General features: G+C 39.3%; 2 protein-coding genes across 9 annotated transcripts; both read right to left on the bottom strand.

Annotated features, from left to right (window-relative positions):
* Nucleotides 1-405: 405 nt before the first annotated feature.
* LOC145908459 (4-galactosyl-N-acetylglucosaminide 3-alpha-L-fucosyltransferase FUT6-like) lies at nucleotides 406-17,368 on the bottom strand. Of its 7 annotated transcripts, none has more exons than XR_014402998.1 (11): nucleotides 17,219-17,368; nucleotides 16,518-16,574; nucleotides 15,741-15,818; nucleotides 13,812-13,886; nucleotides 11,051-11,140; nucleotides 10,630-10,703; nucleotides 9,117-9,226; nucleotides 8,416-8,472; nucleotides 7,641-7,715; nucleotides 2,948-3,037; nucleotides 2,590-2,600 (listed from the first exon to the last, which is right to left on the bottom strand). XR_014402998.1 is itself a non-coding variant. In XM_082995743.1 (10 exons), the coding sequence occupies exons 3-10, from the start codon at nucleotides 9,213-9,215 to the stop codon at nucleotides 1,465-1,467; spliced, it is 1,290 nt and encodes a 429-aa protein (XP_082851869.1). In that variant the 5' UTR covers nucleotides 9,216-9,226; nucleotides 10,630-10,703; nucleotides 11,051-11,079; the 3' UTR covers nucleotides 406-1,464. The 7 variants fall into 7 exon arrangements, 4 of the variants coding, with proteins under 4 accessions (XP_082851869.1, XP_082851870.1, XP_082851871.1 ...); XR_014402997.1 differs by lacking the exon at nucleotides 2,590-2,600 and adding an exon at nucleotides 5,709-5,783 and having other exon boundaries at nucleotides 2,974-3,037; XR_014402999.1 differs by lacking the exon at nucleotides 2,590-2,600 and adding an exon at nucleotides 5,709-5,783 and having other exon boundaries at nucleotides 2,974-3,037; nucleotides 15,744-15,818.
* Nucleotides 17,369-18,104: 736 nt separating this feature from the next.
* Nucleotides 18,105-22,841, bottom strand: LOC145908461 (4-galactosyl-N-acetylglucosaminide 3-alpha-L-fucosyltransferase FUT6-like). 2 transcript variants are annotated; one of them, XM_082995747.1, is made up of 7 exons: nucleotides 22,685-22,841; nucleotides 22,436-22,492; nucleotides 22,084-22,170; nucleotides 21,266-21,355; nucleotides 21,022-21,095; nucleotides 20,725-20,841; nucleotides 18,105-19,878 (listed from the first exon to the last, which is right to left on the bottom strand). In XM_082995747.1, exons 1-7 carry the CDS (start codon nucleotides 22,781-22,783, stop codon nucleotides 19,179-19,181), a joined length of 1,224 nt encoding a protein of 407 aa, XP_082851873.1. In that variant the 5' UTR covers nucleotides 22,784-22,841; the 3' UTR covers nucleotides 18,105-19,178. The 2 variants fall into 2 exon arrangements, with proteins under 2 accessions (XP_082851873.1, XP_082851875.1); XM_082995749.1 differs by having other exon boundaries at nucleotides 22,436-22,489.
* Nucleotides 22,842-25,692: the final 2,851 nt, after the last annotated feature.

Raw genomic sequence — 25,692 nt, 5'->3', positions numbered from 1 at the left:
AAAATTTCATCCATTTCCACAACTACAGCGCAGATAGGTTAAATTAATAGTCATATATGAAGTGACACAACCGCTTGGAATAGCATAGTAACAAATTCTCATCTGTTTAGATCGTTTCATGTCACATATGTTAGACCAGTTGTTGCTTTATTAGAGGACTTATCATGTCTGTGCGTTAAATTGCCTGTCCGCGCTATAAAAAGAACGTTTAACTGGACCACATTTCCATGTAATGTTTGTCAAGTGAATTAGGAAAGCTCTTTACTATACAGACCTATACCCTTACCATACTCTTTGTACACCGGGTGCTAGCTAGGTTATGTAAATAAACACCCTTCAGCGGAAATCACGTATTTCCTTTTTCACTGCAATTCCTACAGGAGCCAATCTCCAATATGCGTCAAAAAGCATCTTGGTATTTTATCTAACAAGCGAAAACGAATTTAGCATTTGGAAGAAACAAAAACACACAACGTAAGAAATCATTAAAACGAATGAACCACAAGTGTTAAAGTTAACGCTCTGTTCAGTTCTCAGCATATTTGCTTTTATCTACACAGCGTCGCAACACCCTTATACGCTCCAGGAAGTCGTTCAGGGCATGCTATGTCGTTGTTGCTGCTATAAGCGGCCAAACGCACAAACCGGTTTAGCTTTTTCCGCGGTAACATGGAATCCACAAAAACTGCCGCCGGTTAATTGTAGCTGAACATTCCTGCCACATTTGCAATCAATATGCGAAGCTTAAGATAAAAGATATAACTTCAGTGCTGGTATAATAAAAAAAGGAAACGACAAGTGCGGTTTACAACGGGAAAGCGAAGGGTCTGTTTTATCCATATGTTTGGTTTGACCCTTTGTCGAGCTGTACAATGGTATATGGCATCAAGATCACAATCAAAATTTTTAAATTTCAACCAACTACAATTTACAACTTTATAAAAAATAGCTAAAGAAATAAGTAGAAAAAAAACATGTGCACATATTTTGTATTGGTTCGAATGCTGCCTTCTAGGGGTCGGGTATCAACTATCGATATTTGCATACAAACACACAGTTTATCGTACAGATACAGCAAAATTACCTGGTAATCACAAACTGTTGCTTAATACTGCTCTTCTGGCAAACTTTATTGTATTTACGTTTCTCGACGTTTCGGCTATTATGCAACAGCCTTCATCAGGAGGAAGTATCTAAGTCTACCACAGTGGACGATTTGAGGCACTTCCTCATGATGAAGGCTGTTGCATAATAGCCGAAACGTCGAGAAACGTAAATACAATAAAGTTTGCCAGAAGAGCAGTATTAAGCAATAAATATGCCTGGCAGCATCAGTAACAATTTATCACAAACTGTATATGACGGCAAATATACGGAATAAGCATATTTAAACTTCTTTTTTTGCCTGACATCATTCTATCGGTGCGTTTACATGGAACGCGCATAAATCTGCAATTGGAAAATTCATATCTCAAGCCCTACGTTCGGTATACCCAGACATTTGTGGTAATCCTGGCCATAAAAATAATCGAAGAGGGAGGGAACGACGCGCGGTTTCGCGTTTTTGTGGTTGTTCTCATGCAGGAAACTACACAGTTCACACCATCCAACTTTCTTCATTTTTTCCTCAACGTGTGGAATTGTTTTCATCCAGCCTAAATACTCTTTGTAAGCTGTATCATTCTTATCCAGGTAATTTAGGTAGTCAGCTAACTCTTTGGGAGAGTTATAGTCGAGGGCGTATATAAATGAGTGTGGAGATGGAGATACACGTATGTAGTCCTTCTTAGGAGCACCGAGTACAACAGGTACCGTGCCCTGTCTTAATGCATTGTCCCAGTACTTTTCCGTGATGTATTCCTTGCAGTTCCACTGGTTTTCAAAGGCGAGGTAGAACTTGTATTCTGAGTATTCAAATTTCCCCCGTCTGTTGAAACATCCCCCAAACAAATCCACATTTAAGCCATTGGCAACCAAATCTTTCGCGTATTTCATTCTGTCCTGAGCTCCCTTCAGAGTTGCGCAATTTGACACAGCCCACAGGGCTACCTTGTCCTTTTTCTTTACCATGGCATCTATGGTGGAGTCGTTGAAAGGAAGATTCGGAAATTTTACCAGTAGGGAATAGTTGGTACCATAGCCACCCCATATGTCAGAATCCGTCCTCCGAAATTAAAACCAATGAATTCAATAAATTTTGAGAGTTGTGTTACATCATATGTTTTCTGTGTTGTTACCTGTAGGTCATGGTCAGGTTGAAGAATCTGTTGTATTGTTTCAGAGTCAAATGACGAAAGTGGTACAAAGCAACTGGCCCCTCTATGGTCTTCCATATGTAATACTGGTCCCGTCTCCTGCGTTTGAAGGACTAATTATAATGCGAAGGTACGAGGTACGTAAGGCATTCGTTTTGTTCAGGAAAAAAGTTTTGTGTATTGTGTAAAAAATGTTGTGAAGCAAAACTCAAGTATTAAATATATAGAGTTAAAAAAATCTACGTATTATTATCAGTTTGATCATACAGACCTCTTCTTGGGAGCTAATTGATAAATGGGATCATCGAACCCGAAGATCAGAGCTTTGGTATTAGGGTTGTTTATCTAAAAGACAAAGAAATTACAAATGGTAACCCAGTATCTCCATCTTGTGCCAAGTGCGCCATCTTATTTTAGGGCCTCATCAACAGAGTCATGTATGTTACCAAGTAACTACTTGAATCCCTTTATCATCATAGTGTCAGATTATATTACCTTGCTTCTATCAGACAACATTTTTTTAACTCAGAAACCATACTAAATATTAAATTAGGAAACAATGACTCTGCACCGCCACCTTATGGCAGATGCGGCATCTTTTCGTTTAGTCTTAGGATTTAAACAACTTCATGTCGGATGCGAAGAAATGGCTCGAGTCCGTTCATCTTTCTATTACCGCCCAGTTCTATTACCTTGCTTTTATCAGAAGACAATTCACAATTTCCACACTTGTCAGGAAGTTGGTCGATCCTCTTGTTCCCACTCATCATAAGGATGGTCAGCTGTATATGTAAATATGTCATCTTTGAATATGTAAAAGTAAGAAAATTTACGGAAGGGAAGTTGATTCGTTATCACCAATCCCCGTGGACTTTTGAAAGCAGTAATTGAAATTCAAGCTTGACAACAAATACATTGTGGATAAGTGATACCTAGGACTGGCCTAGATTGCTACTTAATCATCGAACCAAGATGTTGTTTTTATGAATATATATATTTCGCCTATGCAGCCTCCTCAGTATTCTAAAAACAACAATAATCGTAGTGATTAGCATCAATAGCACTCATCAAGACTAACATACACTTAACCACCAGACCGCAATCCTGTACCAAACCAAATAAAAACAAAAACACACACAGCAGCAGTTGAACGGTAGCAACGAAAAACGTTGTTGCCTCAGCGGTTTGCTCGCTGGTGTAAAGATAGCATTTACAGGCACCACGCCAGTGGCTGGATGGATGAGAACGGTTCAAAAGATTAAAATTTAAATAAAAAAATGTAAATAAAAATAAATAAAAACAACAATAAATATGAATAAAAACAACAAGAAAACGTTGTGTTTGTCGTATCCTGGACAACACCATGAGTTGAATGTTAATTGTTGCATTGGTTATGGCTGGCCATTTCGCCTTGCATATGCATACGTCAAGTGTTCTGCAGCAAGGTTGTTTGACAAACGTTACGTAGTAGCATTCATCCAGGCTGGGCTTTGTGCTTAGCACTTTGTTATGCTTGCTGACGTAATGTCGAAAAAGAGCAGTTTTATCGTCTTTGCTTTTGCATACCTCTGTGTGGGTTTTACCCCACAACGCTCTATGGCCATGCCATCTTGTGGAAAATGAATTTTTTGTTTGGCCGACGTAGTTGTCGCCACATATCACACATGTGGCAACATTTTTGCCATAGTTTTGGCAGTTTAGCACTTGTGACATTTGGTGGTTTCTGTTTGGTGTTATCAAAGTCAAGGTTTCTATGACCATAGACTTAGTGCCTCCTCTATTGCCGCACAGACGGCAGCGCCCGCACGGTTGTGCTGATCGCCCAGTCTCGCGGGTGCATTGCCGCTGTCGTGAGCAATCTCCCGGACTGCGCGTAACATTCAGAAACATGTGCGCAGCGGATTTCAAGAGTAAGGTCGAATATCTCGACGTTCTGCACATTGCTCAAGCCGACGTACAGTTCGGGTTTGTGCGACAAGATTTCAAAATAGAAACGGCAATGCACAGAAAATTTCTCCACGGCACTTCGCATCACCCTATGTCAGTCTTTCAGGCAATCGCGAAGGGTGAGGCAATTAGACTACGAAGACTGAATGAAAGGGATAAAGACTACCTATCCAGTCTTAATAACCACCGCAAAAAGTGTGTATCATCGGGTTTTCCTGCAAAAGCCCACAAAAACGTACTTCGAGGGGCGGAAGAATGGCAAAGGAAATCCACCCAAAACAGCCAAAAGAACAGCGCGAAAACCCCGTTACTTTGGGCAACATCTTTACCAAAACTTGTACGCCGACAACACAAAAAGAAAAAGAACTTAAACCAAGGGCGATGATTACATACAAAAGACCAGCAACGTTGGGAAGCACACTCCACAAGTTCCCGCATGTAGCGAGTGCGCCTTCAATTGCAACCTCCGCTGAGCCCGTGATTATCCAAATCATGTCGACGGAAAGTGTGGAGTTTCCTTAGGATGTTTGTGATAAGCCTCAGTACGTTGTGTAGGGAGATGTTGGCCAGAGACACCGAATGATTTTCACCGAGGAGAAATTTTCTGTGCATTGTCGTTACTATTTTGAAATCTTGTCGCACAAACCCGAACTGTGCGTCGGCTTGAGCATTATGCAAAACGTCGGAAAATTCGCCCTTACTGTTGAAATCCGCTGCGCACATGTTCCTGAATGTTACGCGCAGTCCGGGAGATTGCTCACGACAGCGGCAATGCACCCGAGACTGGGCGATCACAACCGTGCGGGCGCTGCCGTTTGTGCGGCAATAGAGGAGGCACTAGGTCTACGGTCATAGAAACTTCGACTTTAATAACACCAAACGGAAACCACCAAATGTCACAAGTGCTAAACTGCCGAAACTATGGCATATATGTTGCCACATGAAAATATGTGGCGACAACTGCGTCGGCCAAACAAAAAAATCATTTTCCACAAGGTGGCATGGTCATATGGCGTTGTGGGGTAAAGCCCACACAGAGGTATGCAAAAGCAAAGACGAGAAAAACTGCTCTTTTTGGACATTACGTCAGCAAGCACAACCCGGTGCTAAGCACAAAGCCTAGCCTGGATGAATGCTACTACGTAACGTTTGTCGAACAACCTTGCTGCAGAACACCTGACGTATGCGAGACGAAATGGCAAGTCATAACCAATGTAACAATTAGCATTCAACGCATGGTGTTGTCCAGGATACGACAAACACATCCTTTTCTTGTTGTTTCTATTTATGAATATGACTAATAACATTATTTGTTTGTCAAAAAATAGCTAAACATCTAGATTGACAAAAGTACTTAAATCTGTTTTCTAGCGACCAAGAAACATAATGAATTATTTTGCCTATATTACGATCGTCTGCAAAACATTACGAGAATCCAAGAATGGCCTTGGTGTGCGATTCACTCGGATTTACCACGTAACGATTTGATAGCAAGTGAATACGGACCTTTGCTTGGTCTTTGGTGGTAGTGGTTTCTTTACTTGTTGTGATCAGAGCTTGGTGGGAGGCATCCGTCACCGTCTATAAAACAATCAATTTACGATCAAATGGAACAATTTGTTCGAAAAGCCATATAAATTTAGTACGAATGGGCATTCCATTAAACAACGGCCCGTTATATAGAAGTGATCAAGAGTTTTTCTTCTTTGGCAAAACAAGTATTTGTATTTCTTCTATGTATACGCGATTAGTTTGTTTGCGTATCGTCTGGGTTTCTCTTGGGCAAATAACTTGAAACCCACATATCTTGTAGAAACCATACACCTCTTGGTGCAAGAAAAAGTAAGCGCAAGTCGTGAATATGTTTTATATGGAAACTTTTCCCGTCTTTTTACACCATGGTTGATACATTTGTGCGCAGTCGTGTTGGAGCATTTAATTTTATGCTTTTTAAACAAACGTGTACCTATAGCATAGCAGTTTTACAAATTGTTATTTGACGTAAATATTTGAATGCCAAAATACTAACGGCGAAGTTTGTTGTGTAAGATCCTACACTTTCAGTTGCCTTCTTTTGCACCAAAGACTAAAATTTAATGGCAATATTTAAAAAATATATCTTTTAAATAATCGCATAAGACGTGAAAGTTGAAAGGGAGTTGCGCAAAATGCATTTCTTGCCTTATTTTCCGTCGTGGAATAATAAATGACTGTAGCAACAACAAGACAGTTTACAACCAGTAAGCCAAACAGTTTCCTTTTCACTGAACGAGCATACATCTTACACCAAGATATGTCCCGATTCTAGTGAATGCATAGCTTCGCTGCTGAGGCTAAACCGAGATAAGAAAGTACACAAAACCAGTCAAAGTCTAAGCGCATATTCTGTTGCAAAATTGTACTGAAGATCATATGACGTCAGGTTTACATCTCACTGATATCGATAAACTCTTGTAAACTCTCGGAAAGCCAAGTAATGCTGACTAGTAGTAGCGATCTAATTTTACTGCAGAGAAAAGCAATGTTCACGCTTGATAGGCAACGTACCTCCGCTGGTAGTAAAATGACGTAGCAACGTAACCAGTTGTCCTATTAATATTTAATTTCTGGCTATGTTACTAGCCCTTTGCCTTCGTTTGCGTTATTACGAGGAACAATGATTTAATCAATAACAATAAAATTATCTTTCCGCTTGTCAACAACACTAAAAGCGTATATATTTCGCACTAACACCTCAACTATACTCTGTCATTCATTGTCACTATTCGCTGTTATTCTCTGTCATTAACTCTGCCACCCAACCAGTCTCGGTCACTTAACAAGCAACTGGCACGCGCTAGAAGTTACTCGCTCAGTCACTAAAACGCTTGGAACAAATTAAGCTTTACGCCGCCTAACATTGCAAACGTGTCTTTCAATTAAATAACTCTTCTCTCGGAGTCATATTTAGTATTAACAGCAAGAACACGCAAGCAGACTTTAACTTCAGTCATAGCAGCAGGCCGGAATCAGTTGGTACGCTGCAATCATTAGTTTGTGGACAGCAGGTAACCACCTGATATTTACTGCTTGCCCGATAAAATCTAAATCCACACAAAACCCAATTTGCCACTACGGGTTACCAAGTGTCGCTACATAGCCACATTGTAAGTAATTATACCTATTATGCTTGAAGTAAGCTCTAAGTTTAACATAGGCAGTAAACAGAACAATAATTTGTGACACATCGACATATTTTTTTGAAGACATGGACAGATTTGCACCCTCTGTCACAATCCAATTTAATCTAATTTGAAAAAATCTAATACCGGTACTACTTTAAATGAAACAAATGCCAATACCGGCACAGCGATTTTTATTATAGCCCTGTTTTCAATTGTAACTGAAAGATTGGCTGAAGTCGTTTTCAACACTTATACAAACGTAGGGACTTACGACCTTTTCTTGGGCTTTGGTAGTGGTGGTTTCTTTACTTGTTGTGATCAGAGCTTGGTGGGTGGCATCCGGCATCGTCTGGAAAACAATTAATTTTGTACGTTTGCTTTTGCGCTTACGACGTAGAAATATTGCGATTGTGATCTTAACCCATACAAATCAATTGCTCACCAACAGGTGTGACAATAATCATTAATTCCCAATACAATTTCCTTTTACACAAAAGGTTGGATGTTAAAATCAGCCAAACGACATATGATAGGAGACATTTTTCACATATACAGTGTTCATTTTCATTGATTATGTGACAAAAGGGCCGTCTAGAACGTTTGAATAATTGTCGTTTAGCAGCATGCTATTCTACCTTTGACATTCTTGCCTAAAGGTATCTATAACCACAACTGTGCGTTATAAAGGGTTACAAAGTTTTTTTTCTACTTTGGGGAAATAGTTCTATGTATTTGCCTACATGTTTACATGATTAATTGTTACTGACGCTGCCAGGCACATTTTATTGCTGAATACTGCCCTTCTGTTCTGGCAAACTTTATTTTTGACGTTTCTCAACGTTTCGGCTGTTATGCAGCAGCCTTCATCAGGAGGTAAGAAATGTAAGTGAAGCAATTTTGTCCACATTTCTTACCTCCTGATGAAGGCTGCAGCATAACAGCCGAAACATTGAGAAACGTGGACAAAATAAAGTTTGCCAGAAGGGCAGTATTCAGCAATGTTTACATGATATTATTCGACGTCGATTTTCGAGATAGAAAATACTTACGGCTAAATTTGTTAAATAAGATCTCACGTTTTCCTTCACCTTCTGCTGCATCGAAGGCTGTAATTTAAAAAACGTTAGCTTCGTTGGTACGGTATTTAAAAAGCCATTATATTTTAAAACCGCGAATCGCCAAAACTACGTCAAGTTGGGAGTGCAACGTATGGCCTCATTTCCTTAAATACGTGATAATTGTTCCGTCTTAAAGTTCACGTCACTAAAAGTTTGCAAGCTGTTGAAACTAAGCAACGTTTTGCCGGAAAGCGTATTATCTGACTTTCTTCAGTTATTTCAAAAATTCTTCCACCATCAGTTTATTCTTATGCGCCATGCATTCCTGCGGGAAGGAAGGAAAGGGGCGTTGCATATGACAATAAAGCACAGCCGCTCAGAACCGAATTTCATAGAATGTCAAAGCACCAGATTACAACATCATTATAGCGCATAGCCAAGGAAACGCTATTTTACTAGTATTGGTGATGGTACTTGGCTGCCCGCGTGGGAACTATGTGGTACAAAGGATATACTAATGTTTGCATAGGCATGAAACACACAAATGTCAACACTGTCAAAAATCAATGCAATGGAATTTTTCCTTAACACAGCGGTTGCCTTGACGCCATTGCATGACGTAGCAACGATATTTATATCGAATTGTGATGAGAATTAAATGTCGCGAAAGCACAATGTGTATTTTTACTTACATTGTTTCCTGTAGTGGAATAGTAGAGGACAATGGTGACAACCAGACAGTTTATAACCAGTAATATCCGCAGTTTGGCTTTCACAAAACGCACGAACATCTTTCTGTAAACTATGACTGTATAGTGAGTATACGTCTGATATACCTGAACTTAGCTGTGACAACATCAAGATATATACTTGAACACACAAAAACAGTCTAAGTCTAAGCTTATTTCCTGTTGAATCATTGCATTTCAAAATACATGACGTCACGTTTTTAACAGATATTGCAAAATGAAATTGCATAAACCGTGAAAGGCGCTTATACAGATTGTACAGAAAGCCGACAAGTAATACTGACTGCTGCTCGCGAACAAATTTAACCGCAGAAGAAGGCAGAATTGGCGGTTGGTGATCCACGTCGTCGGTACTAAAATAACCTAGCTGGATAAAAGTGGTTAATATTTAATTTCTGATGTCTCTCATAGTGTTTATGTCTTCGTTTGTTAAAATGAGAAAATTTCATCCATTCCACACTACGGCGCAGATAGGTTAAAGGAACAGTCATATATGAAGTGACAGTACAACCCCTTGGAATAGCATAGTAACAAATTCTCATCTGTTTAGATCGTTTCATGTCACATATGTTAGACCAGTTGTTGCTTTATTAGAGGACTTAACATGTCTGTGCGTTAAATTGCCTGTCCGCGCTATAAAAAGAACGTTTAACTGGACCACATTTTCATATAATGTTTGTCAAGTGAATTACGAAAGCTCTTTACTATACAGACCTATACCCTTACCATACTCTTTGTACACCGGGTGCTAGCTAGGTTATGTAAATAAACACCCTTCAGCGGAAATCACGTATTTCCTTTTTCACTGCAATTCCTACAGGAGCCAACGTCTAATATGCGTCAAAAAGCATCTTGGTATTTTACCTAACAAGCGAAAACAAATTTAGCATTTGGAAGAAACAAAAACACACAACGTAAGAAATCAGTAAAACGAATGAACCGCAAGTGTTAAAGTTAACGCTCTGTTCAGTTCTCAGCATATTTGCTTTTATCTACACAGCGTCGCAACACCCTTATACGCTCCAGGAAGTCGTTCAGGGCATGCTATGTCGTTGTTGCTGCTATAAGCGGCCAAACGCACAAACCGGTTTAGCTTTTTCCGCGGTAACATGGAATCCACAAAAACTGCCGCCGGTTAATTGTAGCTGAACATTCCTGCCACATTTGCAATCAATATGCGAAGCTTAAGATGAAAGATACAACTTCAGTGCTGGTATAATGAAAAAAAGAAACGACAAGTGCGGTTTACAACGGGAAAGCGAAGGGTCTGTTTTATCCATATGTCTGCGTTTGAAGGACTAATTATAATGCGAAGGTACGAGGTACGTAAGGCATTCGTTTTGTTCAGGAAAAAAGTTTTGTGTATTGTGTAAAAAATGTTGTGAAGCAAAACTCAAGTATTAAATATATAGAGTTAAAAAAATCTACGTATTATTATCAGTTTGATCATACAGACCTCTTCTTGGGAGCTAATTGATAAATGGGATCATCGAACCCGAAGATCAGAGCTTTGGTATTAGGGTTGTTTATCTAAAAGACAAAGAAATTACAAATGGTAACCCAGTATCTCCATCTTGTGCCAAGTGCGCCATCTTATTTTAGGGCCTCATCAACAGAGTCATGTATGTTACCAAGTAACTACTTGAATCCCTTTATCATCATAGTGTCAGATTATATTACCTTGCTTCTATCAGACAACATTTTTTTAACTCAGAAACCATACTAAATATTAAATTAGGAAACAATGACTCTGCACCGCCACCTTATGGCAGATGCGGCATCTTTTCGTTTAGTCTTAGGATTTAAACAACTTCATGTCGGATGCGAAGAAATGGCTCGAGTCCGTTCATCTTTCTATTACCGCCCAGTTCTATTACCTTGCTTTTATCAGAAGACAATTCACAATTTCCACACTTGTCAGGAAGTTGGTCGATCCTCTTGTTCCCACTCATCATAAGGATGGTCAGCTGTATATGTAAATATGTCATCTTTGAATATGTAAAAGTAAGAAAATTTACGGAAGGGAAGTTGATTCGTTATCACCAATCCCCGTGGACTTTTGAAAGCAGTAATTGAAATTCAAGCTTGACAACAAATACATTGTGGATAAGTGATACCTAGGACTGGCCTAGATTGCTACTTAATCATCGAACCAAGATGTTGTTTTTATGAATATATATATTTCGCCTATGCAGCCTCCTCAGTATTCTAAAAACAACAATAATCGTAGTGATTAGCATCAATAGCACTCATCAAGACTAACATACACTTAACCACCAGACCGCAATCCTGTACCAAACCAAATAAAAACAAAAACACACACAGCAGCAGTTGAACGGTAGCAACGAAAAACGTTGTTGCCTCAGCGGTTTGCTCGCTGGTGTAAAGATAGCATTTACAGGCACCACGCCAGTGGCTGGATGGATGAGAACGGTTCAAAAGATTAAAATTTAAATAAAAAAATGTAAATAAAAATAAATAAAAACAACAATAAATATGAATAAAAACAACAAGAAAACGTTGTGTTTGTCGTATCCTGGACAACACCATGAGTTGAATGTTAATTGTTGCATTGGTTATGGCTGGCCATTTCGCCTTGCATATGCATACGTCAAGTGTTCTGCAGCAAGGTTGTTTGACAAACGTTACGTAGTAGCATTCATCCAGGCTGGGCTTTGTGCTTAGCACTTTGTTATGCTTGCTGACGTAATGTCGAAAAAGAGCAGTTTTATCGTCTTTGCTTTTGCATACCTCTGTGTGGGTTTTACCCCACAACGCTCTATGGCCATGCCATCTTGTGGAAAATGAATTTTTTGTTTGGCCGACGTAGTTGTCGCCACATATCACACATGTGGCAACATTTTTGCCATAGTTTTGGCAGTTTAGCACTTGTGACATTTGGTGGTTTCTGTTTGGTGTTATCAAAGTCAAGGTTTCTATGACCATAGACTTAGTGCCTCCTCTATTGCCGCACAGACGGCAGCGCCCGCACGGTTGTGCTGATCGCCCAGTCTCGCGGGTGCATTGCCGCTGTCGTGAGCAATCTCCCGGACTGCGCGTAACATTCAGAAACATGTGCGCAGCGGATTTCAAGAGTAAGGTCGAATATCTCGACGTTCTGCACATTGCTCAAGCCGACGTACAGTTCGGGTTTGTGCGACAAGATTTCAAAATAGAAACGGCAATGCACAGAAAATTTCTCCACGGCACTTCGCATCACCCTATGTCAGTCTTTCAGGCAATCGCGAAGGGTGAGGCAATTAGACTACGAAGACTGAATGAAAGGGATAAAGACTACCTATCCAGTCTTAATAACCACCGCAAAAAGTGTGTATCATCGGGTTTTCCTGCAAAAGCCCACAAAAACGTACTTCGAGGGGCGGAAGAATGGCAAAGGAAATCCACCCAAAACAGCCAAAAGAACAGCGCGAAAACCCCGTTACTTTGGGCAACATCTTTACCAAAACTTGTACGCCGACAACACAAAAAGAAAAAGAACTTAAACCAAGGGCGATGATTACATACAAAAGACCAGCAACGTTGGGAAGCACACTCCACAAGTTCCCGCATGTAGCGAGTGCGCCTTCAATTGCAACCTCCGCTGAGCCCGTGATTATCCAAATCATGTCGACGGAAAGTGTGGAGTTTCCTTAGGATGTTTGTGATAAGCCTCAGTACGTTGTGTAGGGAGATGTTGGCCAGAGACACCGAATGATTTTCACCGAGGAGAAATTTTCTGTGCATTGTCGTTACTATTTTGAAATCTTGTCGCACAAACCCGAACTGTGCGTCGGCTTGAGCATTATGCAAAACGTCGGAAAATTCGCCCTTACTGTTGAAATCCGCTGCGCACATGTTCCTGAATGTTACGCGCAGTCCGGGAGATTGCTCACGACAGCGGCAATGCACCCGAGACTGGGCGATCACAACCGTGCGGGCGCTGCCGTTTGTGCGGCAATAGAGGAGGCACTAGGTCTACGGTCATAGAAACTTCGACTTTAATAACACCAAACGGAAACCACCAAATGTCACAAGTGCTAAACTGCCGAAACTATGGCATATATGTTGCCACATGAAAATATGTGGCGACAACTGCGTCGGCCAAACAAAAAAATCATTTTCCACAAGGTGGCATGGTCATATGGCGTTGTGGGGTAAAGCCCACACAGAGGTATGCAAAAGCAAAGACGAGAAAAACTGCTCTTTTTGGACATTACGTCAGCAAGCACAACCCGGTGCTAAGCACAAAGCCTAGCCTGGATGAATGCTACTACGTAACGTTTGTCGAACAACCTTGCTGCAGAACACCTGACGTATGCGAGACGAAATGGCAAGTCATAACCAATGTAACAATTAGCATTCAACGCATGGTGTTGTCCAGGATACGACAAACACATCCTTTTCTTGTTGTTTCTATTTATGAATATGACTAATAACATTATTTGTTTGTCAAAAAATAGCTAAACATCTAGATTGACAAAAGTACTTAAATCTGTTTTCTAGCGACCAAGAAACATAATGAATTATTTTGCCTATATTACGATCGTCTGCAAAACATTACGAGAATCCAAGAATGGCCTTGGTGTGCGATTCACTCGGATTTACCACGTAACGATTTGATAGCAAGTGAATACGGACCTTTGCTTGGTCTTTGGTGGTAGTGGTTTCTTTACTTGTTGTGATCAGAGCTTGGTGGGAGGCATCCGTCACCGTCTATAAAACAATCAATTTACGATCAAATGGAACAATTTGTTCGAAAAGCCATATAAATTTAGTACGAATGGGCATTCCATTAAACAACGGCCCGTTATATAGAAGTGATCAAGAGTTTTTCTTCTTTGGCAAAACAAGTATTTGTATTTCTTCTATGTATACGCGATTAGTTTGTTTGCGTATCGTCTGGGTTTCTCTTGGGCAAATAACTTGAAACCCACATATCTTGTAGAAACCATACACCTCTTGGTGCAAGAAAAAGTAAGCGCAAGTCGTGAATATGTTTTATATGGAAACTTTTCCCGTCTTTTTACACCATGGTTGATACATTTGTGCGCAGTCGTGTTGGAGCATTTAATTTTATGCTTTTTAAACAAACGTGTACCTATAGCATAGCAGTTTTACAAATTGTTATTTGACGTAAATATTTGAATGCCAAAATACTAACGGCGAAGTTTGTTGTGTAAGATCCTACACTTTCAGTTGCCTTCTTTTGCACCAAAGACTAAAATTTAATGGCAATATTTAAAAAATATATCTTTTAAATAATCGCATAAGACGTGAAAGTTGAAAGGGAGTTGCGCAAAATGCATTTCTTGCCTTATTTTCCGTCGTGGAATAATAAATGACTGTAGCAACAACAAGACAGTTTACAACCAGTAAGCCAAACAGTTTCCTTTTCACTGAACGAGCATACATCTTACACCAAGATATGTCCCGATTCTAGTGAATGCATAGCTTCGCTGCTGAGGCTAAACCGAGATAAGAAAGTACACAAAACCAGTCAAAGTCTAAGCGCATATTCTGTTGCAAAATTGTACTGAAGATCATATGACGTCAGGTTTACATCTCACTGATATCGATAAACTCTTGTAAACTCTCGGAAAGCCAAGTAATGCTGACTAGTAGTAGCGATCTAATTTTACTGCAGAGAAAAGCAATGTTCACGCTTGATAGGCAACGTACCTCCGCTGGTAGTAAAATGACGTAGCAACGTAACCAGTTGTCCTATTAATATTTAATTTCTGGCTATGTTACTAGCCCTTTGCCTTCGTTTGCGTTATTACGAGGAACAATGATTTAATCAATAACAATAAAATTATCTTTCCGCTTGTCAACAACACTAAAAGCGTATATATTTCGCACTAACACCTCAACTATACTCTGTCATTCATTGTCACTATTCGCTGTTATTCTCTGTCATTAACTCTGCCACCCAACCAGTCTCGGTCACTTAACAAGCAACTGGCACGCGCTAGAAGTTACTCGCTCAGTCACTAAAACGCTTGGAACAAATTAAGCTTTACGCCGCCTAACATTGCAAACGTGTCTTTCAATTAAATAACTCTTCTCTCGGAGTCATATTTAGTATTAACAGCAAGAACACGCAAGCAGACTTTAACTTCAGTCATAGCAGCAGGCCGGAATCAGTTGGTACGCTGCAATCATTAGTTTGTGGACAGCAGGTAACCACCTGATATTTACTGCTTGCCCGATAAAATCTAAATCCACACAAAACCCAATTTGCCACTACGGGTTACCAAGTGTCGCTACATAGCCACATTGTAAGTAATTATACCTATTATGCTTGAAGTAAGCTCTAAGTTTAACATAGGCAGTAAACAGAACAATAATTTGTGACACATCGACATATTTTTTTGAAGACATGGACAGATTTGCACCCTCTGTCACAATCCAATTTAATCTAATTTGAAAAAATCTAATACCGGTACTACTTTAAATGAAACAAATGCCAATACCGGCACAGCGATTTTTATTATAGCCCTGTTTTCAATTGTAACTGAAAGATTGGCTGAAGTCGTTTTCAACACTTATACAAACGTAGGGACTTACGACCTTTTCTTGGGCTTTGGTAGTGGTGGTTTCTTTACTTGTTGTGATCAGAGCTTGGTGGGTGGCATCCGGCATCGTCTGGAAAACAATTAATTTTGTACGTTTGCTTTTGCGCTTACGACGTAGAAATATTGCGATTGTGATCTTAACCCATACAAATCAATTGCTCACCAACAGGTGTGACAATAATCATTAATTCCCAATACAATTTCCTTTTACACAAAAGGTTGGATGTTAAAATCAGCCAAACGACATATGATAGGAGACATTTTTCACATATACAGTGTTCATTTTCATTGATTATGTGACAAAAGGGCCGTCTAGAACGTTTGAATAATTGTCGTTTAGCAGCATGCTATTCTACCTTTGACATTCTTGCCTAAAGGTATCTATAACCACAACTGTGCGTTATAAAGGGTTACAAAGTTTTTTTCTACTTTGGGGAAATAGTTCTATGTATTTGCCTACATGTTTACATGATTAATTGTTACTGACGCTGCCAGGCACATTTTATTGCTGAATACTGCCCTTCTGTTCTGGCAAACTTTATTTTTGACGTTTCTCAACGTTTCGGCTGTTATGCAGCAGCCTTCATCAGGAGGTAAGAAATGTAAGTGAAGCAATTTTGTCCACATTTCTTACCTCCTGATGAAGGCTGCAGCATAACAGCCGAAACATTGAGAAACGTGGACAAAATAAAGTTTGCCAGAAGGGCAGTATTCAGCAATGTTTACATGATATTATTCGACGTCGATTTTCGAGATAGAAAATACTTACGGCTAAATTTGTTAAATAAGATCTCACGTTTTCCTTCACCTTCTGCTGCATCGAAGGCTGTAATTTAAAAAACGTTAGCTTCGTTGGTACGGTATTTAAAAAGCCATTATATTTTAAAACCGCGAATCGCCAAAACTACGTCAAGTTGGGAGTGCAACGTATGGCCTCATTTCCTTAAATACGTGATAATTGTTCCGTCTTAAAGTTCACGTCACTAAAAGTTTGCAAGCTGTTGAAACTAAGCAACGTTTTGCCGGAAAGCGTATTATCTGACTTTCTTCAGTTATTTCAAAAATTCTTCCACCATCAGTTTATTCTTATGCGCCATGCATTCCTGCGGGAAGGAAGGAAAGGGGCGTTGCATATGACAATAAAGCACAGCCGCTCAGAACCGAATTTCATAGAATGTCAAAGCACCAGATTACAACATCATTATAGCGCATAGCCAAGGAAACGCTATTTTACTAGTATTGGTGATGGTACTTGGCTGCCCGCGTGGGAACTATGTGGTACAAAGGATATACTAATGTTTGCATAGGCATGAAACACACAAATGTCAACACTGTCAAAAATCAATGCAATGGAATTTTTCCTTAACACAGCGGTTGCCTTGACGCCATTGCATGACGTAGCAACGATATTTATATCGAATTGTGATGAGAATTAAATGTCGCGAAAGCACAATGTGTATTTTTACTTACATTGTTTCCTGTAGTGGAATAGTAGAGGACAATGGTGACAACCAGACAGTTTATAACCAGTAATATCCGCAGTTTGGCTTTCACAAAACGCACGAACATCTTTCTGTAAACTATGACTGTATAGTGAGTATACGTCTGATATACCTGAACTTAGCTGTGACAACATCAAGATATATACTTGAACACACAAAAACAGTCTAAGTCTAAGCTTATTTCCTGTTGAATCATTGCATTTCAAAATACATGACGTCACGTTTTTAACAGATATTGCAAAATGAAATTGCATAAACCGTGAAAGGCGCTTATACAGATTGTACAGAAAGCCGACAAGTAATACTGACTGCTGCTCGCGAACAAATTTAACCGCAGAAGAAGGCAGAATTGGCGGTTGGTGATCCACGTCGTCGGTACTAAAATAACCTAGCTGGATAAAAGTGGTTAATATTTAATTTCTGATGTCTCTCATAGTGTTTATGTCTTCGTTTGTTAAAATGAGAAAATTTCATCCATTCCACACTACGGCGCAGATAGGTTAAAGGAACAGTCATATATGAAGTGACAGTACAACCCCTTGGAATAGCATAGTAACAAATTCTCATCTGTTTAGATCGTTTCATGTCACATATGTTAGACCAGTTGTTGCTTTATTAGAGGACTTAACATGTCTGTGCGTTAAATTGCCTGTCCGCGCTATAAAAAGAACGTTTAACTGGACCACATTTTCATATAATGTTTGTCAAGTGAATTACGAAAGCTCTTTACTATACAGACCTATACCCTTACCATACTCTTTGTACACCGGGTGCTAGCTAGGTTATGTAAATAAACACCCTTCAGCGGAAATCACGTATTTCCTTTTTCACTGCAATTCCTACAGGAGCCAACGTCTAATATGCGTCAAAAAGCATCTTGGTATTTTACCTAACAAGCGAAAACAAATTTAGCATTTGGAAGAAACAAAAACACACAACGTAAGAAATCAGTAAAACGAATGAACCGCAAGTGTTAAAGTTAACGCTCTGTTCAGTTCTCAGCATATTTGCTTTTATCTACACAGCGTCGCAACACCCTTATACGCTCCAGGAAGTCGTTCAGGGCATGCTATGTCGTTGTTGCTGCTATAAGCGGCCAAACGCACAAACCGGTTTAGCTTTTTCCGCGGTAACATGGAATCCACAAAAACTGCCGCCGGTTAATTGTAGCTGAACATTCCTGCCACATTTGCAATCAATATGCGAAGCTTAAGATGAAAGATACAACTTCAGTGCTGGTATAATGAAAAAAAGAAACGACAAGTGCGGTTTACAACGGGAAAGCGAAGGGTCTGTTTTATCCATATGTTTGGTTTGACCCTTTGTCGAGCTGTACAATGGTATATGGCATCAAGATCACAATCAAAATTTGTAAATTTCAACCAACTACAATTTACAACTTTATAAAAAATAGCTAAAGAAATAAGTAGAAAAAAAAATGTGCACATATTTTGTATTGGTTCGAATGCTGCCTTCTAGGGGTCGGGTATCAACTATCGATATTTGCATACAAACACACAGTTTATCGTACAGATACAGCAAAATTACCTGGTAATCACAAACTGTTGCTTAATACTGCTCTTCTGGCAAACTTTATTGTATTTACGTTTCTCGACGTTTCGGCTATTATGCAACAGCCTTCATCAGGAGGAAGTATCTAAGTCTACCACAGTGGACGATTTGAGGCACTTCCTCATGATGAAGGCTGTTGCATAATAGCCGAAACGTCGAGAAACGTAAATACAATAAAGTTTGCCAGAAGAGCAGTATTAAGCAATAAATATGCCTGGCAGCATCAGTAACAATTTATCACAAACTGTATATGACGGCAAATATACGGAATAAGCATATTTAAACTTCTTTTTTTGCCTGACATCATTCTATCGGTGCGTTTACATGGAACGCGCATAAATGTGCAATTGGAAAATTCATATCTCAAGCCCTACGTTCGGTATACCCAGACATTTGTGGTAATCCTGGCCATAAAAATAATCGAAGAGGGAGGGAACGACGCGCGGTTTCGCGTTTTTGTGGTTGTTCTCATGCAGGAAACTACACAGTTCACACCATCCAACTTTCTTCATTTTTTCCTCATAGTGTGGAATTGTTTTCATCCAGCCTAAATACTCTTTGTAAGCTGTATCATTCTTATCCAGGTAATTTAGATAGTCAGCTAACTCTTTGGGAGAGCTATAGTCGAGGGCGTATATAAATGAGTGTGGGGATGGGGATACACGTATGTAGTCCTTTTTCGGAGCACCGAGTACAACGGGTACAGTGCCTTCCCTTAAAGCATTGTCCCAGTACTTTTCCGTGATGTATTCCTTGCAGTTCCACTGGTTTTCAAAGGCGAGGTAGAACTTGTATTCTGAGTATTCAAATTTCCCCCGTCTGTTGAAACACCCCCCAACCAAGTCCACATTTAAACCACTGGCAACCAGATCTTTCGCGTATTTCATTCTGTCCTGAGCCCCTTTCATGGTGGCGCAATTTGACACAGCCCACAGGGCTACCTTGTCCTTTTTCTTTACAATGGCGTCTATAGTGGAATCGTTAAAAGGAAGATTCGGAAATTTGTCTATAAGGGAGTAATTTGTTCCATAGCCACCCCATATGTCTGAATCCGTCCTGCGAAAACAACAGGACGATAGACTATGTTTTTGTCTAAATGTAGAAAATGTACTGTTATGCGGTAGGCGTGATTTGCTCATTTTTCATGGGCTCCTCATTGACGTTTTGATTTGATTGGTATCTTTGTCATACTTTTCGTGCTCATTGATGTCAGAGTTTATCAAACAACAGGAAATGAATTGATTCGTTTTTTGAAGAACTGTAAGTACTTGTGTTTTCTCTATAACAACTGCAAATAGCTACAACAAAAAGACTATAACCCAATCGTATTTTGTGTCCTTGGTTACCTAACATACGCTCCACATTTTAATATGTGTCGCCTTCCGTTCGATAGTGTTAGAACTAAAATGTATGTAATCGTCAAAGTTTGTGTCTTGAACGCAACCAATTAACTGCCGCTTGTATAGGCTTGATTACTCGCGTGGCTTAATTTGTATGCGCCTAATAAATAGTACACGTTTCAAGGCGAACGTTTTATTTGGTTGCGTTCAGGCCATACTGTCGGTAAGTGTGACTTATTCTGCCAATTGTGTACTTTATATGTTTATCGCATGTATTTGTTTGCAGAAAACCTTGCGTTTACAAACTTGACCGCACCAATTTTATGTTGCTGCGTTCAGGCCCTACTGTCGGTAAATGTGACTTATTCTGTCAATTGTGTACTTTATATGTTTATCGTATGTTTTTTTTTGTAGAAAACCTTGCGTTTACAAACTTGACCGCACCAATTTAATTTAATAAATAAGTGGGAAAGTGTGGGTATGAGTAGAGACAGCTGCAATTCAGCAACACACCACCAGCTTCAAATAAAAGGCTGCGGTTACAATGTATATAGTTATATACCTGTAGGTCATCGTCAAGTTAAAGAATCCGTCGTATTCTTTCAGGGTCATGCGACGAAAGACGTATAAAGCAATTGGCCCCTCTATGGTCTTCCATATGTAGTATTGGTCCAGTCTCCTGCGGTTGGAGGTATTTGTTAAAGCAAAGCGACATGGTATGTGTAAAAAAAATTGGTCAAAACTGATTTTAGAAGCTTCGTTTTGTAAAATATTAGTACCCAAAAATGCTGTAAACCAGCAGGGGTAATAATCGTACTAAATAACCAAGCTGTGTTTTGTTAGTTATGCCGTTACCCACCTCTTTTTGGGGGCTATTTGATAAATAGGATCGTTAAACCGAAAGATCAGAGCTTTGGTATTGGGGTTGTTTATCTGAAAAAACTCAAATATAAACTTTTGAAATGATGAATCCGTCGCCCATGGTGGTAAAATTGTGACGTCTTGTTAAGGTTTTAAGTCGTGTCGGCATAGAAGCTGTTCGGGTAATTTTTTTTATGTTATGAAACTTCACCTTGCAGCATCCTACTGTCAGATTATATTACCTTGCTTTTATCAGAAGACAATTCACAATTTCCGCATTTGTCAGGAAGTTGGTCGATTCTCTTTCCACCGGTCATCACGAGCATTGTTAGCTGCAAGGAATAATGCAAGTCACCATGCAAAACACAAAGTAAAAAATGTATTACAGGTGTGTAATTGAGAGAATTTTAAGCAAATACTATAGGAATTATTTGATTGCTCCACGATCTTCCATTCTTTTGTTAAAACTCACACGTTTCTGCTAATTCTCATGTTGTGGTTTAGATATTGCTCGAATATAACTTTTTTGTGTTATTACATAAATAGGACGAACACTTCATGTTTTATGTTACATAATATTTTGCCATATATCCATAAAATCGTATGTCAAAGAATGTGGGCAAACTGACATATGTTCCGCAATAAGCAGCTTTGATCAGGGCAGTGTTATTCAACCTGTGGGACAATCCGCACCAGTGCGAATACGAAAATTTGTTGTGCGGATGGAAAACATGGTGCGGATGACAATAGCCTTATAAATAGTCGTTTTAGTCCAAGCATTTTTCGTATGTGGTTACGCACAATCGCTTCACTGAGCAACGCTATAATCCTTCCCCTTTAATCGTCGTTAGGTTTCCAATCGATTAAATTTCGAAACGATTAAGGGTAATTGATCATGCCGTCTGGAGGTTAGTATTAGTTATCCTGATAGAGTTCAAAAACAAACATTTTATGCGTTTGTCCGCATCGTGCGAGTGAAACTTTCATGCCACAGAAAAGTGCGGATAGTCTTTAAAAAGGTTGAAAAGCACTGGATTAGGGTATACGGTTGAACACTAACTTTTTCTTGGGGTTTAGATAAGGGGGTCATCTTATTTGAAGTGTGTATGGCTTGCTGGAGAGGTTCAGGCCTTATCTTATTCGACGCCTGAAAAAAGAATGATTTTATGCATATGCTCTTACGATCGCGAGGTATACAAATATACATACTCCACTAAACATGAAGAGCTACATACAAAACATACACAAACACGTATAAGCTTTTAAAGGAAGTTAACAAGATAGGTGGCGTTGTGATCCTATAAGCAGGATCAGCTTGCGACAAAATTCATTATTTCCTAAACCAATTCTGCGCCAATAGAAAACAAACAAGATATAATCAGACATGAAATTTCCACTGAGAAAATACTTACAGCGAGGTGTGTTGAAGGAGATTTGACTTCGTCAAGCTTCAGTCGCACCAATGACTTCTAAAGAAAGTACCATTTGTTTCTTTACTTGAAAATGTATTTTATAAACTACAAATATGTGTTTATTCTTGCTGCCAGCTTTGTAATTTTTGGCATAAGGTTCTTCTGGCATAAGGTTACGTGTTCTGGCATTAGGTTACAAAAATAAGTACGTGTTAAATTTTAAAAAAGTTACGCAAATTTACCACTTACGTTGTTCTTTGTCGAGTAATAGTGGAGGCCAATAGTAATTAGCACAGCGTTTATAACCAATAAAACCAACAGTTTCGTTTTAACAGATCGCACGAACATCTTCCAGTATATTATGACTGCAGAGTACCGATCGAATGTTCAACCAATAGTGCTTAACCCAGCTGTTGCAAAATCAAGAAGAGCAAAGTTCACAAAACCAGCACTAAAGAATAAATGCCTCGCCCACCTCACTTTGAGCATTAAATGCTGTATAACCTGACCAAGGCTTTTGAAAATGCTTCATAGAACGCTCCTGACTGCTGGTCTCCCCTACTTTACGAGAGTAAAAGGCTGCAGAGGTTGCTTGTATGCCCAAAGCACGTTGGTCCTAAAATGACGTAAGGCCGGTTAATGATTTATTTCTTGCCAATTTGTAACAATGTCGCTGATAATGTTTTGCTTTGCAGGGTCTTTTAATGTACTTTTTCATTTTTATTTATTGTAAACAAAAAAAACTCGTTGTTGTGAACTATACGCTGGCAGTAATCCCCATGTTACACAGCTTTAATAAATTCCTTGACGATTTCCTGATAAGTTCAAGTTGGTTCTGACACTATTTGCAAACAATTGTGTTTGAAATTTACCGTATCTTCCTGTCCAATGCGACTCTGACAAGACTTCAATGTTGAAACACGTATGTGAGATATATTTCACTGCATGTCTAATACCTTCAACGCCTGGACCCATTATGCCCTGCGTATAGAGATGGCTATGTCGAACCTAACGTATACTACCATTGAATCTAACATTCACACTTGCTTCTTTTTCGTCCTCGGTCCTTTGAGGTACTTCGAAGCATGAACCAGGCTTTGGCTGCTTTGTGGCAATAGGAGTGGACTCGACCGAAACGCGGTTTGTGTCGAAAAAAAAAAGAAAAAAAGTTGTTCTTGCGTGTCGAGTTTGCGCGCGGTTTGCGTCGAACTTAATTTGGGTTCGTCGTTGAGGTTTGAGAGATAACAGACCAATATCACACCTTACCCAGCACCACATTAGCATATTTATTTCAAACTGATCAAGAAAACAAGTGAATCCCATCCTTTTTACACTTGAGGAAAGTTAAAATGTCGAAACAAGGCCTGGTAAGCACAAAAAGCTCAACTAATATGTAGTAAACAGAACAAATTAAGATAAGTGAATATTTAATAGGACAAATGTATATGGCATCCAATGAATTCCATTTTATGTGAAATTTGCTGCTTTGGGGACCGGGAAAGCAATTGACGCAGATCGGCGGGTCGGAAACGCTGTTCTTTCATTCAAACATTTGGTTCTGATAAAGCAGTGTTTCCCAACCGGTGGTACGCGTACTACTAGTGTTACGCGACGGCATTCTTGGTGGTACGCGAGCACCTTTCGGTATTTCGCGGAAATATTTCGAATTCCGTAAGTGATCGCAAAACTTTATCCCCTATGTTACTTTGTAACACTCAACTAGGTGGTTTGCGTCAAAATTGTTTTATCTCCAAGTGGTACGCAACCAAAAAAAGGTTGGGAATCCCTGTAGATAAAGGGTACAAGATAATGTTGAAGAAGGTGGTGCTCGAAAACGTTGTAGTACGCTGGTATAAACTGTGTTGCCTTGTCTAGCGTTTCGTTTGCACGCCTGGGTGTGGTTGGTATACCATTGTTCAGTTGTCGTGTTCGTCCACATTTTACAATGAACTACATGTGATAAGTTTTGGCGGCTTCGTGGACAGAAGATGGAAATGGTCAAGGAAGAATGCGTATATATGCTGAGTAAACGCCTCTACTTTTGCGTCTTTGTCTGAAAATGTTTTTACTTCACGAATTAAAACCTGACCAGCAACACTTCTTTGACGTGATACAAGTGAAACTTCAATGTCAATTTTAAATATTATTATGGTAATATTTGAAATTTTTAATGGTTGTCTGTGCGATGGCGATGTTACACTGAAGTGGCCTCGCAGCTTTCGTGAATTTTACATACAAAATCAACTTTTGTGTGCATTATCACCATAAAAGTTTCGAAATTCTGTTCACGTGGTACGGTGTTAAATGCTTGCGATATACTCCGGTGGCTTGTTTTACCCAATAGTTTTTACAGTCATTTCCCAATGAATTTACTCTTTGTCCCCAATCACCAAAACAACCCCCTATTAACAATTTTACATTTGTATTAGAATTTGGTTAAGTTACACATTTATTTCACCACACCGCGAACCCAGGTTATCTTGGGCAAGAACCCAGGGTTTTCTACGTGATATATGGGTCAGGGGCCCTGACCGGTGCTGCCAATTGTCCGCACTTTCACTTAGTGAATCGGTTTTAGGCGGAGTTTCTTGGAGTTTAAACAGCGCCTTTTCGTGGCTTGAATTCACGGCCTACTTTGGACACTAGATGGTGTAACAGAGTTGTATTGCGTTTACTTAATACGGTTGCTGGGCTACACCTATGTTGCATTCGCAGTAAAGTATTGACGTTTGCATACAATACCACCCTCAAAGTAATAGTGACTTTATTTATACAAACAAATGTTATTTTTGTCAAGACACCATTTTTTAGGCTTAGTTGTAATAATATGATTTTTGAGGCAATTTAATTGAAATAGTTTCGATTGCTGTATACATGCTTATATATATATATATATTTACAACATCATTAAAAGCGATAAATAGCTGCTTATTTGAGAAGGGCAGCACAGTAGACCTTGATTTGAAGCTACATTGTACAGAGGACATTGATTTAAATCATTTTTCTTCCTAAAAGACCAATGAAGAGTTGTTTTTTGTCATCTTTGCTATGTCCACTGGCAGATTGTTTGCTGCACAACGTAAAGATTTCGTCGTATTTTCCTTTGGCAGCGAGATTCAGTCACATTTGATCCTTAACAATGATGTCATAATTCTAAAATTAGGTAACAAACTGTGTTGTTAATGATCTCCTACAGAATGCAAACATGCTTTGTCATGCTTTTTGACTGCTGTCCGTAAATGCAACTCATTTTCCTT

Source organism: Ascidia mentula, chromosome 7, assembly GCF_947561715.1.
Source record: "Ascidia mentula chromosome 7, kaAscMent1.1, whole genome shotgun sequence".
NCBI classification, from domain to species: Eukaryota; Metazoa; Chordata; class Ascidiacea; order Phlebobranchia; family Ascidiidae; genus Ascidia; species Ascidia mentula.
This window is presented reverse-complemented; position numbering and strand designations above follow the sequence as displayed.